This window comes from Phyllostomus discolor, chromosome 10, assembly GCF_004126475.2.
Source record: "Phyllostomus discolor isolate MPI-MPIP mPhyDis1 chromosome 10, mPhyDis1.pri.v3, whole genome shotgun sequence".
NCBI lineage: Eukaryota > Metazoa > Chordata > Mammalia > Chiroptera > Phyllostomidae > Phyllostomus > Phyllostomus discolor.
The window spans coordinates 73,521,149-73,536,382 of NC_040912.2; the positions used below are offsets into that span (position 1 = coordinate 73,521,149).

The following is a 15,234-nucleotide window of genomic DNA, read 5'->3' on the forward strand; positions in this document are numbered from 1 at the left end:
CAGAGAATAGCAGGTAGCAAATGTGAAGTGTTAGGATGACGCATAAGTGTGTTATAAAAAGCACTTCAGTAGCAAAATCTTAGCTACTTATAATCTCTCTTGATGTAGAGCTACTCAAAATTCAGCAACTCCCAGACTATAATATTCTGAAAACTTCTAGAATTAGTGTTTCTTATTGATTTCTTTAGTCTTTCCCATGTCATATCATATAATAAATACAAAATAAATTCCAATTAACATTATAATTTGTCTTACACTATGTTTCTCTGACTTTTTTTGATCTTACAAAGCTAAGAAATAAAAAGGAATTTTGTCTAGCCACACCAGTCATCTCTCTACAGGCATGGATTGACCTGCCCCTGTGAATATACACACTGAACTCAGGTTTTCAGAAGGATGTACATTTCCTGCAGGCTCAGCAGCAGCGGCAGCCTCCATCCCCTGCCACATCCATGTGTCCATTTCCTCCTGAAGCTCTTACTCTCCTTGTTACTGCTCCTTGGGGGCAGCTGCAACTATAGAGGTTTTGTTCTGAGAGACAATGGTTCTTTTTCCTTTCCATTACCTTTAACAAACTTGTTAGCATGATGCACGTTTCAACTACAATTATGTTATCCAATAGCCTGATGTAAGACCATGATTTTATTTATACTAAAAATCTAGGCACTGAAAGATTTATATGAATAGAAAAATATCTTATTAGCATTGTGTCTACACCTCCCTAGAACATTGGAAGTCATGATATTAAAAATTAGAGTAGGCTGTAATTTATAAAGTATAAAGGAAGAGATAGAAAAAAAGGAGAAAGTTAGATGTCAGATCTCAGAAGACTTTGTTTAGCTAAATATTTATTGTGCACAAAAGCAAAATAAACTACTTGGGGCCCACTCCAGATAAAACAGAATATAGAAAAAAGGCAGTCTGAGGTTCAAACACAAATACCACTTAAGTTTATGTTATTAATAGTCACATAATACAGTCATTGTTTTGTCTTGACTAGCACAATTAACCATATCGAAACCGACCCAATAAGTATTGAGAAACTTATTTTCCAACTCACACATTATTTCCTAAGTTCAATTTACACATTTGATGCTAATAAATTCTCATCTGAATATGTCAAAATATAATGGTTTCTAGTTTTTAGGTTTAGAGCCCCAAACTATCTTACTTTCTTTTCTGCCATATGCTTGGTCCTACATCAAATATTCATGGACCTCCATCGGCCGCACCAGTCCTGAAAGGGCACACAGGTCTGGAACCCACAGGAGTTCTGTCTACTCAACAACTAGTTTGCTGAAGTACATTTCCATCCAAACATGGTTGCAGGCTACATCAATCTAGCAAGGGATGAATGTTCATACTAATGAGCTCTCCATGCCCTTATTGAATACTTTTTCCTCTGAATTAGTTGGGATTTCAAGAATCATGCGTGACCTCAGCCTGGAATGTTTGAGACTAGGCAATGGAATTGCCCCCAGGATGCTTGATTTCCTCATGACTTTTGATGATGGAAGATGGAACAATCTTTAAGTCCTCCCTCAGAGAAAAGAACTTTCTCATATACACATTGAGCTGAAGGGCTATCCATTATATATAGGTTTGCTTTTGCTTCACAAGCCAGCTTCTCTTTAGCATACTGCCCAAACCTTGGAATGCATGGTTAACATTAGTTCTCTGCATTTCTGTACATTGCACCACACACATCTATTTCCATTCACACTGTCTTTCTCAGAGAGATGTCCTTTACTCACCGTGGTTTATGTGGAAAAGGTTAATAGTGACAAATGAAAATTCTTTTGGGAGATTCCATTGATGCCCAGCTTCTAAAACATTATAAACTGCTTTGTATAATTGCCCATTGTTGTCTTTAATACCTTATCATCACCCTCCACAAGTGGAAAAGCAATAAAACTGGAGGTTGAGGGGAAATAGTAAAATGGTGTCAATTTCTTTTTTGTTGTTTTACTGTAACACTTCCTGCTGTGACTAAAAACATCACATTAGACTCAGAAATAGAGGCATTTGTTGGGAATTGGAATATCTCTGGACAGCTCTCACCTGTGAATCATGTTTGCCCTCTCTTCCTTCCTTCCACTTTTAATCAGCATTTGGAAAACAGCAGTTATGTTAGCAGAGAAGAGAGCTGGGAAGAGAGACTCAGAAAGTGATGTGAGCTCCGACCATCTCCAGCCTTGCTGAGGACACATGGAAGTCTCTTCATGGGAAATCGGCCTCAGTTAACACACATCAAAGCAAAGCGACCCTAAGTAATATAGTGTGTGTGTGTGTGTGTGTGTGTATTTCTAAATAAGAATAACACAGACTGAATCATGTTGAAAAAATATAAGTGAACCAAAAAGAAAGTCAGGAAAGCACCTTGAAGATAAAGCTAGATCCCAGGAAAGGGTTGACAAATACTTCTCTTGCACTTACCTTTTCTGCTGACTGGGCTGTACCAAAAAAGATGGGAATGAAGGCTAACCAAATGATGCAGGTGGTATACATGGTAAATCCAATAGGTTTGGCTTCATTGAAAGTCTCTGGAACTCCTCTCGTTTTAATGGCATAAACAGTACAAGTGACCATCAAGAGGATACTGTACCCCAGTGAACAAATGAGTGAGAGGTCAGAAATATCACACTTGAGCACTCCCCTGGCGTTCTCTGGGTCCAGAGTCCGCTGCTCTCCGTAGTCAATGATGATGTGTGGAGGGTCCACAGCAAACCAGACACACACTCCCAAGAGCTGGATGGAGATGAGGCTGAAGGTGATCACCAGCTGGGATGCTGGACTAATAAACTTGGGTGCCGTGACGGATTTCTTCCCCTGCTCGAATATTCGGTGGATTCGGTTTGTTTTGGTAAGAAGGGCTGCATAGCTGAAACACATGCCCAGTCCCAGGAAGATCCGTCGGAAGGAACATATGATTGTATCTGGTGCTGCGATCATTAAAAAGGTGATTGAATAACAGAGGAAAATCCCTGTTAGGAGCACATAACTAAGTTCGCGTCCCGAAGCCCTCACAATAGGAGTATCATTATAGCGGACAAAGGTCACGATCACAAAGGTGGTGGCAATGATCCCCAGTATTGCAACGAACACAGGCACCACAGCCCAGGGAGAATGCCACTCGAGTTTGATGATGGGGATAAGCTGGCAGCCTGTGCGGTTGATGTTTGGTCTCTGGTCCAAAGGGCAAAGTTCGCAGGAGAGCTCATCCACCTGGTAGTTGTAACCTTCACAGCGCTCACAGTGCCAGCAGCAAGGGACCCCTTTCACCGTTTTCTTCCTCTCCCCAGGTTTACATGGCAGGCTGCAGACAGACGCCGGCTGAATATGTTCTCCCTTAGCCCACTGCATGTCTTCCACCTGTGGGTATAAAAAATTAATGAGCCTTCCATTTTCCCCCCATTTATAATATCCTAATCCTAGCTACAGGTTTGCAATAAATCACCGAGTGTTGACGGTACAAATACAGTTCACCATAGTAAGAGCCCAGTTTCTTTCCCTGATATTGACTTTATGAAAGTGTTAAACGATTGGGTCCAATAAATCATTCACATCATCAACTTGATGAGTGTCATTAGTTTCCATTTACCTCCTCCATGTTGACTAATCTGACATTCACAGAAAGATTTATCGGCCCAAACAGTTTTAAGGTTCAAAAAAAGAAAAAGTCCCATGGAAAGATGTTTTAGGGCTAATCACAGGCATAAATTCCAGAATCCCTCAAACATTGGTTTAGGAGATATATATATATATATATATATACACACACACACATATACACACACACACTTATATATAGTCTTTATACTTTATATTTCTGCAGAAATTCAAACCACAGTGTCAATTTTGAAAGGAAATAGCAAAAATAGCTACTTTAATCTCTGACACGCCTCATGTGTTTATGGTGATAACTATATTAAAGTTTTTGCTTCTGTTTAAGCTTGAAATATATATATTTCTCAGTCTTGCATTTCCACACTGTGAAAACACCATGCTGCATGAGGTAGCTGGATGGTCATGTTTTCCATTGAACAAGCATCGTGTAGGCAGCATAAAGAAGTGAAACTGATATAAATGAGATAGTCCCCCATTTGTGCTTAGTATCTGCCTCAGGGCCTCTTTTGGATTCAATCACAAAATACCTCTATTTAAATTAAAGTGCTATTTTTAGATGATTCTGACACTCAGTGACTTCTTACCTTTAATTTGTTTACTAAAATTTCTGGACCCAATTCCAATGTTTGTGGGGCCGAAGGGAGGAGTTTCCCATACCACCAAGCAATTCTTGGACCCCAGCTTCATGTCCTACAAGTCAGCTCAATTCCGACATTATCTACCTGGAAATAGCATCAGATCCCACAAGTTAAGTGCTCAGTCCTACAGGATTATATCCCTCCAACTTTAGGGGACAGTTGTAAGTCCAGGCAGTCACCTGTATTTCTGACCAACCTACTATAAATTAGAGTTTCCAACAACCCCTACCTTGTGTTCAATTAATTTGCTAAAGTCACTCACTGAACTCAGAGAAACATTTTACTTATGGGATCACTGGTTTATTATAAAAGAATATAACCCAGGAACAGCCAGATAGAAGCAATAAATAAGACAAGGTATGTGGAAAGTACAAGGAACCTTCCATACTCTCTGAGCAAACCACTCTTCCCAACTCTGCCCCTCTTCACCAACCCAGGAGCTCTCCCAACCCATCTTTCTGAGTATTGATGGGGGCTTCATTACATATTGATTAATGATTGATTAAATCATTGGCCATTGGAGATTGAGTCAACCTTCAGTCCCTCTCCCGCTCCTGGGGAGAGGAGAAAGGTCGGGGGTAGAATTATGAATTCCAATCCTCTAATCACATGGTTGGATACCCTGGCACCAGCCCTCATCCATAGTTACCCAGGGGCTTTCCAAAGTTACCTTATTAACATAACAAAAGACACTTTTAATGCTCTAATCATAGAAAATCTCAGGTGTTTTAGGAGCTCTGTGCTAGGAATGGGGTTGAAGACAAAAATACATATATTTCTTATTAAAAACCATAATATCACATTTACTTTATCAAATACATAGTAATTTTGGTGGAATGCTAATAGGAGAAAACTGGAAATTATGGGTCATAGGAGATAAGGAAAGCAGCTACTAGAAAAGGTAAACACTATGATAGGAGTGATTTTTTTCACTGATGTGAACAGTGACTGACACACAGCTTGCCCCCAAAGGTCTGCTGAATTTGTGATAGGAAGGCCGCCCCAGCGGAGCCCTGAGGACTGAGGAGCCAACTTGAAAGTACTGTGATCTGGAAATAGACGGTTGCATGAAGATGCACAGAAATGGGGAGCTAAAAGATTTTTTAAAAACCAAAACAATTAACAACAACAACAAAACAGCTTCTTTTCTCAAGACCAGCTCTATCAAGCACCCCAAAGAGGAATTACCATACTCTGTGACAGTCTGGCTCCAAGTCGACCCCAGTAACCTCATCTCCTAGAATTCCTGCACTCACGTAGTCCTCTCCCACCTTCCGTAGGGCTGACTAATGTAAACAACAATATATTCCAGAAATGCTCATATGTGATTTCTGAGGTTAAGTCATAGCAGAAATTTTAGCTTCTGACTTGCTGTCTTGGATCCCTCACTGCATGAGAACTCTCAAGTAGCCCTATGGAAAGGAACTGATGCCTCCTACCGACAACCAGCACCAACTGACCATGCAAAGGAGGAAGCCACCTGCAAAGAGAATTGTCTGACTCCATTCGAGCCTTGAGATGACTGCCCCAGCTAATACCTTAACTACAACCTCACGAAAGACCCTGAACCAGAATAACCCAGCTAATCTGTTCCTGAATTTCTGATCTACAGAAACTGTATCAGATTTTTTCTTAAAGTTCATTATTTTAAACTGCTGAATTTTGGAATGATTTGTTATGTAGCAACAGAAAATGAATAGAGTTCAAATTAAGCTTACCTACTCTGTGACCACCACCAGTGTAGTAAGACATTGAGAGTCTATTGAGAAGGCACACCCAGTGACAGGTATCGTACACCAAAATAATGCCCCAGAGTGTCCACTGTCAGCACTATCCTTTCATCACTCTTGAGATTGCCTCTCCTGGGGAACTATGTGACTCAGATTGTTCTCATGACTAGATATACCTATTACTCAAGAATGCTTTCCTTTCTTGAATGTGAAGTCAATGGTTAAGGGCAGAGAATTATAGTCCCCAAGCTCAATACTTGCCGAGGGCTGTCAAACCTCCCCTTGGTGGAGCAGAGCATTCATACATGTTTAATTTCAAACATCCTCCCTTGAGCAAGTAGATGCTACTTCATGTGTCTTAAGGGAGCTCCAGACCATTGTATCTACCCTGTCTGTTACCACAGAGGAAAAGCAATCTATCATAACCCTAATTTTCTATTAGGTTTTAATGATTTAGAAAGTTATTATATTTTCTTATAGGATCCCAGTAGGAAGGAAAAAAAGTTAAATGGGAAGCATATAGTGGCTTCTCTAAAAAATACTGAGAAAAATGAAAAGCTCCGGTGAGTAGCTAAGTTATTGATTTTATACCATAATGGACTCATATAAGATAATAAAATACTTTTCTGAAGGTTATGTTTCAAAGCTAATTATTGTAAAACCAAAATTGCATTTTGTTTGGGGCTTCTCTAGATTTATAATGTTAGTGTAAAAAAAGGCAACTAAAAATACCTCAGAAATGTTAAACTTCAAGACTGGTAAAGATCTTAAAGGTGAGCTGGTCTAACCACATGTTCACTTCCTTAATTGTCTATACACTTTATTTTCTAGTTAACTTGTTAACAAATAAATATACTTAGGCTAGATAAGCCTTATCACATAGAATATTTATCATTATTAGCTAAATATTAAATTTTCCTTTACCAGTTTTCTGTGTCCTAAGCTAAGAAAAATAATTTTTATAAATAAAAAATAAAATTATAAGATAATGGAAAATGTCATAATTTTTAAATAGTTGTCAATTTTCTTTAAGTAAAATCCAATATGTTCAAGTAATACATATGGCTTTTTTACTATAATGAAGACACTAAGTATATTTAAGTAAACATGTTAAATATATATATTCTAAATCTATATAACTCCATTTTCATTAAGGAATCTATTTATCTATAACTATACTATATTTTGATGTCAAAGTTGAAGACTGATAACCAATCAATATCCATCTCAAAAAAGGAAATTAGCACATATTTGAATCAGGATCTTGTAAATACATTAATATTTTAGACAAATAATTTATTTTACATATGCTGTTAAATGTTGATTAAAAATAATACTGCTTGAGAGTAAATTAAACTAATTTTCATAACTGTTGCAAAGCATAAACAAGGATCATCCAATGCTTTTGCACTGCTATGTATAAATTATACCATCTTTCATAATGAGTACAAAGAAAAGCCTTATCCATGCATTTTAATAATATTTTATTATTGAAATTTCAAACATGTAAACATGTAGGGAAAATAATACAGTGAATTCACATATATCCATCATCCATGTCAATGCTTGTCAATGTATGACTAACCTTGTTTTATCTGTTTTAGTTTTATTTTGAAGAAAGTTACAGACATCATATAATTTATCTGTGCATGGACAGTTTGTATTTCTAAAAGATAAATACTTGAAATTTTAACAAAACTTTCATAATATCAACAAATATTTAAAATATGCCATCCAAGCCTTTGACATTATTCTGATTAGGATGTTTTCTATCTAAAATGCATAGTCCAATAAATGGATGATAGTTATACAGATAGATCTTCCAGGGACAAAACCATAGCCCACTCCTATCTTGACAGTGATCAGCAACAGTGATTCATTCTGTAAGCTGTCAAACTGTTATTATTATAACCACAAAACAAAAAATTTCTGAGTGTGATTCTGTTTTTTAATCATTTCCAGACCAGTCAGCCTAGAGAATGCTTCCTGAAGTCTTTAAATAGATGTTATTTTACAGAATAATTTTCTTCTGTGTAGTTTTAATAACTCCTGAAAAACAGAACTACAAGGATATTTCCCAATTAAAGGGCCCATTATAATTACTCATTTCCAGTATTCATTTTAAAATTCTCACTCAATAAAATACCTCTATTACAGTGTTTTTCCCACATATTAATGTGATTCATTAATATGACTACTATACATGTGAGAAAACTTTAAACGTAATACAGATAATTGATACCTAGCCATATCATTCTTAATTAGTTCTCATCTCACTCTGTAAGTAAGCATAGTATTAAGAACAGTTTTGGTGACTAGTTTGTTACCCCAATATTCAAGACCCAAAGGTCTTTATCTGACCTTTGTGATGGCAGATTATATGCAAACATTTACAGTGAAACTGGGTATTTTTATAAAGCTTTACTTATTAATTTCAATATACTCACTAGACTTAACAAATATACTTAATTAGTTTGAGTATTTAAAATCTCAAAATTTGTCATCATATTTTATGAATCACATGATTCACATATGAATGAGTATATATTGCCCAGTTAATTTGATAATGTAACTAAAAATAAAGTTCATTGGCATGTATATTGCTTCCTTAATATTCATCGAATTTCTCTAGACCATACACAGCTTTATACTCCTGTTCAAAGTGGTAAGCAGGCTGAATTTTTATATTAAGAAGTTTTTACTTTTATTATTCAGTTACAGTTGTCCTCCCTTTTCCCCATTGCTCTCCCTTGCCCCACCGCCCCCACTCCCATAGTCAGTCCCCTCCTATTGTCTGTGCCCATTAGTCCTCTACTCATGTTCCTTGGTTGGCCCTTTCCCTTCTTTCCCCTGTTACCCCTCTCACTCCCACCCCTCTGATCACTGTCAGTTTGTTCTTTACTTCCATGTTTCTGATTCCATTTTGCTCATTGGTTTGTTTTGTTGATTAGGTTCCACTTATAAGTGAGATCATATGGTATTTGTCTTCCACTGCCTGACTTATTTCACTTAAATCTAATATGTTGAGATGACCTTCAGACTGAAACTCTGGTTTTATGTGATATCACAGATCTATATAACCTTTAAAAATACAAACACTTCTATTTGAAAAGATAATTTTAAACAAAATTAAGAAAATTTTATTTATAATAGCTCAAAAACTAAAATACTTAGGAATAAACTTAACACATGAAATACAAGTTTTTTTCACTAAAAACTGCAAATATAATTTTAAAAATGAAAAACCTAAATAAATGAAAAAGAAATATCATGTTCATGCATCAGGTTTAATATTGCTAAAATGGAAATACTCCCTAAATTGATTGACAGAGTTAACATATCTCTATGAAAACTCCATGTGCTTTCTTTATAGAAATTGACACACTGATCCTAAAATTTAAACAAAAATTAAGGAACTCAGAATAGACTTGAAAGTGAAGAACAAGGATGAAGGATTCACAGTTTCTCATTTTATTTTTTTAAATATTTTTATTTATTTATTTTTAGTGTGAGAGAGGACAGGAGAGAGAGAGGGAGAGAAACATCCATGTGTAGTTGCCTCTCATGTGCCCCCTACTGGGGATCTGGCCCACAACCCAGGCATGTGCCCTAACTGGGAATCGAACCAGTGACCCTTTGGTTCACAGGCCCACTCTCAATCCACTGAGCTATACTAGCCAGGACACAGTTTCTGATTTTAAAACATAGTACAATCTGCTGTAATCAAGACAGAATGCAACTGGGATTAAGATAGAAAAACCAATGAAATAAAATTAAGAACCTTACATGTATAGTCAATTTATTTTTGATAAAGATGCCAAGTAAATTCAATGGAGATAGAATAATCTATTTAGCAAATGGTGCCAGGGCAAGACATGACTCCAAAGTGTAAGTAACAAAATAAAAATTAAAAAATTGAAATTCATCAATATTAAATACTTTTTAAAATAGATTTGATTTATTTATTTTTTAGAGAGAGGGGACAGTAAGGAGAAAGAGAGGGAGAGAAACATCTATGTGTGGTTGCCCCTCACATGCCCACAACTGTGGACCTGGCCCACAACCCAGGCATGTGCCCTGACTGGGAATCAAACTGACGGCCCTTTGGTTTGCAGACCCTCACTCAATCCACTGAGCCACACCAGCCAGGACAATATTAAATACTTTTGTTTCCAACAGATGTCATTAAGAAAGTGAAAAAAACCCACTGAATGGGCAAAAATATTTTCAAATCATATACCTGATTAAGAGACTCGTGTCAGGATACATTTTTCAAATTAAATTAAATTAGAATTAAACAGTTAAAAGACAAATAAACCAATTAAAATGAGCAAAAGAATTCAAGAAAAATTTCTCCAAAGAAGGTGTATGAACAGCCAACATATATATGAAAAGTTGTGCTATTGATATATGTATTAATACACGCTATAAATGGATAAACTGTGAAAATATGCTAAGTGAAAGAAATCATTCATGAAGACCACATATTGTGTGACTTTATCTTATATGAAGTGTCCAGAAGAGGCAAATCCATATGCAGACAATAGGTTGGTGACTGCCAGGGGCTCAGAGCAAAAGGAAATAGAAAGTGATTACCTAAGTGTGCAGGAATTCTGAGTGGTTGAGAAATGGTCTAAAATTTATCTGGTTCAGGTTCCAAATAATGAAGACAAATAGGAGATCTTAAAAGATTTCGAGACACCCTTCCAGCCAAAAAAATGTTACAAAGAAAGAATGGAGGATCAGAATGGCTTGAGAGCCAGGGAACAATGAAAAAATACCATCAAATCTTCAAACTAAAATAAAATATTTTCCTACCTAGATTTTGGCAACCTACTGTTATACATTAAAATGAAGATATTTTTACATATGCAGTTTCTCCAGAAATATATATGTATCTTCCATTGTCAGCCTCAGGAAGCTATCTGTTGATGTTCTGGACATAAACAAGAGGATAAAGGGAGGGAGAGAGGATGTTAGGAAACAGGAGCTACAACACAAAAGAAGTGTGAAGAAAATCCTCAGAATTATTGTAAAAAGAAGCGCTGGGATGCAAGCTATGCCTTACATTTAGAGACATACCAATCTGTATTGGAGAGGCCAGAGAAATGTCTCTAAAAACATAAACAGCATAGCTAACCAGGCATCTTCTGCTGAAACGTTTGGAAGTGAATTTGTTTCAATCAAGTAAAAAGCAAAACAATAACAAATACAAGCTAAACAACCAAATGATTTTTAAAATGATGACAATTAGCTAAAGGGACAACAAAAAAATTTCCAGGAATCAAAAGTAATCAAAGCATATTAGATGGCACACAACTTAAAAATGGACTAAAGACTTAAATATTATACCCAAGACCATAAAAATCCTAGACAAGGACATGGGCAGTAATATCTCGGACATTGCTCGTAGCAATATTTTATCTGATATATCTCCTCAGATTAGAAAAAAAGAAAAAATAAACAAATGGGAGTACATCAAACTAAAAAGTTTTTGCACAGCAAAGGAAACCATCAACAAAAAAGGAAGGCCACCCATGAATGGGAGAACATATGTGCTGATACATCTTACAAGGGCTTAATATCTGAAGTTTACAAAGAACTCACAAAACTCAACACCAAAAAACAAACAAACAAACAAGCAAGCGATCCATTAAAAAATGGACAATCTGAATAAACACTTCTCCATGGAGGGCATACAGATGTCTAATAGAAGTATGAAAAGATGCTGAACATCAATAATCATGAGAGAAATGCAAATTGAATTTATAATGAGTTATATCACCTCACACTGGTTAGAATGGCTATCATCAATAAATGAACAAACAAGTGCTGACAAGGATGTGGAAAAGGGGACTTCTTTTGCACTGTTTGTGGGAATGTATTTTTGATGCAGCTATTGTAGAAAACAGTATGGAGATACCTCAAAATATCAAAAATGGACCTGCCTTTTGACCCAGTGATCTCACTCCTGGGAATATATCCAAGAAACCCAAGAACATTAATTCCAAAGAACATAAGCACCCCTATGTTCATTGCAGCATTATTTATAATCACTGAGAAGCACTCTAAGTATCCATTGGTAGATGAGCAGATAAAAGAACTATTAGATTGTTTTATTTGAACTTTTTCTTGTTTTTTTTGAGATAGATCTGTAATGCTATGAATTTCCCTCTTAGAGTTGCTTTCCCTCTACCACACAGATTTTTCAGTTGTTGTGTTCTCATTTTCATTTATTTCAAGATATCTTTTCATTTTTTATCTTGTTGTTGGCCCATTCATTATTTAATAATGTTTTTGTGTACTTCTCATTTTTTAAAATTTTTGAATGATTTCTAGTTTCATAGCATGTGGTCAGAAAGGATCCTCAATATGATTTCAATCTTCTTAAATTTATTGAAACTTGTTTTGTGTTTTAAGATGTGGTCTATCCTAGAGAAAATTTCATTTACACTTACATATGTTTATATTTTGATGCTTTGGGGTGAAATGCTCAGTACAAATCAATTAAATCCATTTGAACTAGCATGCTGTTTAAGACCGTGGTTCCATTGTTGATTTTCTGTCTGGAAGTTCTATTCACTGAAGTCAACTGAATGTTAAAATCTCCTACTATGACTGTACTTGTGTTGATCTCTCCCTTTATGTCCATAAAGTTTTGCTTTGCATATTTAGGTGCTCCTATGTTGGGTGCATAAATGTTTACTAGGATTATATCTTCTTGTCGGATTATTCCTTTTATCATTATGTATTGTCCTTCTTTGCTTTTCACAATAGCATTGGTTTTAAAGTCTACTTTGTTGGATATAATTATTGCTATCCCAGCTATTATTTCTTTCCATTTGCAATAAATATCTTTTTCCAACCCTTTACTTTTAGTCTATGTTTATCTTTTGATTTGAGGTGGTCTCTTGGAGACAGCATATAGGTGGGTCTTGTTTTCTTACCCATTCAGCTACTATATATGTCTTTTGATTAGAATTTTTAAGCCATTTACATTTAGAGTGAGTTTTGATAGATATGTATTTACTGACATTTTTAAACTATCCTCTGTTGTTTCTCCTTTTTCTCCTCTTTCTCCTCCTCCTCCTCCTTCTTCTTTCTTCTTCTTCTTCCTCAAGGAAACACTTTAAGATTTGTTGTAGTGCTGGTTTGGTGTTAACAAACCTCATTATTTCTCCTCCAGTTTTAAATGATGCCCTTGCCATGTAAAGCAGCCTTGGTTGAAGATTCTTGCCTTTCTTTCCTTTGAATATTTCATGTCAATTCCTTCTGGCCTGAAATGTTTCTGTTGAGAAATCAGATAACTCTCTAATTGGGGCTCTCTGTAGGTAACTAACAACTTTTCTCATGTGGCTTTTATGACTCTCTCCTTGTCCTGAAGCATTGTCATTTTAATTATGATGTGCCTTAATGTAGTCCTCTTTGGGCCCATCTTTTTGGCACTCTGTGCTTCGTGGACTTTGGTGTCTTTTTTGTTCACTAGATTGGGGAAGATTTTGGTAATTATTTCTTAAAATACATTCTTGACATTTACTCACATCTTTTTCTTTGTTATTACCATGATGCAGATTTTATTATGCTTCATGATTCCCCAAAGCTTTCTTAAACTTTCAGCCTTTTTTAAAATTCCAGGAAATGGATTTGCCCCCATTCAAACACACAAAAAGAATACATAATACAATATATGAAATGATGAATACACTGGAAGGAATAAACAAAAAGTTGGATGAAGCAGGAGATTGAATCAGAAATTTGGAAGACCAGGTAGGAAAAAACACTTAATCAGAGCATAAAAAAGAGAGCAAAAATGTAATGAGGCAAGTTTAAGTCTTCTTTTGGACAACATGGAGCATAACAGCACTGGCATCATAAAGGTGCCAGAAGGAAGAGAGAGAGAGAGCAATAGGTCACAAAATTATTTGAAGAAATAATGACAGAAAACTTCCCTAGTCTAATGAAGGAAAAGGCAACAAGTCCAGGAATGCAGAGAATCCCAAAAAGATGGACCCAAAGAGGCATACATCATAATTAAGTACACATCATAATTAAACATACATCATAATTAAAATGGCAAAGCTTAAAGACAAGGAGAGAATCTTAAAAGACACAAGATAATCTCCAGTTAGACTGTCTTCTGATTTTTCAACAGGAACATTTCATGCCAGAAGGAACTGGCATGAAATATTCAAAGGGATGAAAATCAAGTACCAACAACCAATGTTACTTTAACCATCAATGTTATCATTTAAAATCAAAGGTGAAATAAAGAGCTTCACAGACAATAAAAAATAAAATTTTCTTTACCACCAAAGCTATATTACAAGAAATGTCAAAGGGCCTCCGTTAAGAAGTAGAAAATCAAAACAGAGAAACATATTTAAAAGAATAAAACAGCAATAAATTTATCTCTATCAATAATCACTTTAAATGTAAATGGTTTAAATGCTGCAATCAAAAGACAGGGTAACTAAATGGATAAGAAAACAAGACCCATATATATGTAGTCTACAAGAGACTAACCTCAGAACAAACATTACACACAGACTAAATGTAAAGAGATGTAAAAAAATATTTCATGCAAATGGAAGGTAGAATAGCTTGGGAAACAATATTTATATCTGACAAAATATACTTTAAAAAGTAGGCTATTTTAAGACCAGAGAAAGAGACTACATAATGATAGAAGCGACAATTTAAAAAGAGGTTATAGCCCTTGTAAATATTTATGCACCTTACATATGTGCACATTAATATGTAAAGCAAGTCTTGATGCACTTTAAGGGGGAGATTGACACTAATAGTGTCATAGTAGGGAATTTTAGCACTCCATTAACATCAATGGATAGACATTCCAGTCAGAAAATCAACAAAGAAATGGTGGCCTTAAATGACATACCAGATCCAATGGATTTAATTGACATCTACAGAGCTTTTAGTCCAAAGCAGTAGCATACACATTCATTTCATATGTGCATGGAACATTTCTTAGGCTAGACCACAAGTAAGCACACAAGACAAGTTTCAATGAATTTAGGACTGAAACCATATCAATCTTCTTCTCTGACCATAATGGTATGAAACTAGAACTCAATCATGAAAACATAAAAACTGAAATACACACAAAAACTTGGAAGCTAAATAACATGTTACTAAAAAATTAATGGGTTAACGATGAGATCAAGGGAGGTATCAGAAGATAGCTTGAAACAAATAAAAATGAGAACACAAGAGCCCAA

At 35.7% G+C, this 15,234-nt stretch overlaps 1 protein-coding gene across 1 annotated transcript in view; it reads right to left on the minus strand.

The window, feature by feature from the left end:
* The window catches only part of GRM8 (glutamate metabotropic receptor 8), a 796,332-nt gene that overhangs the window by 94,962 nt on the left and 686,136 nt on the right, over positions 1 to 15,234 (minus strand). Inside the window, 1 exon segment of the mRNA XM_028526153.2 lies at positions 2,437 to 3,372. Within this exon segment, the coding sequence (XP_028381954.1) occupies positions 2,437 to 3,372 (936 nt within the window).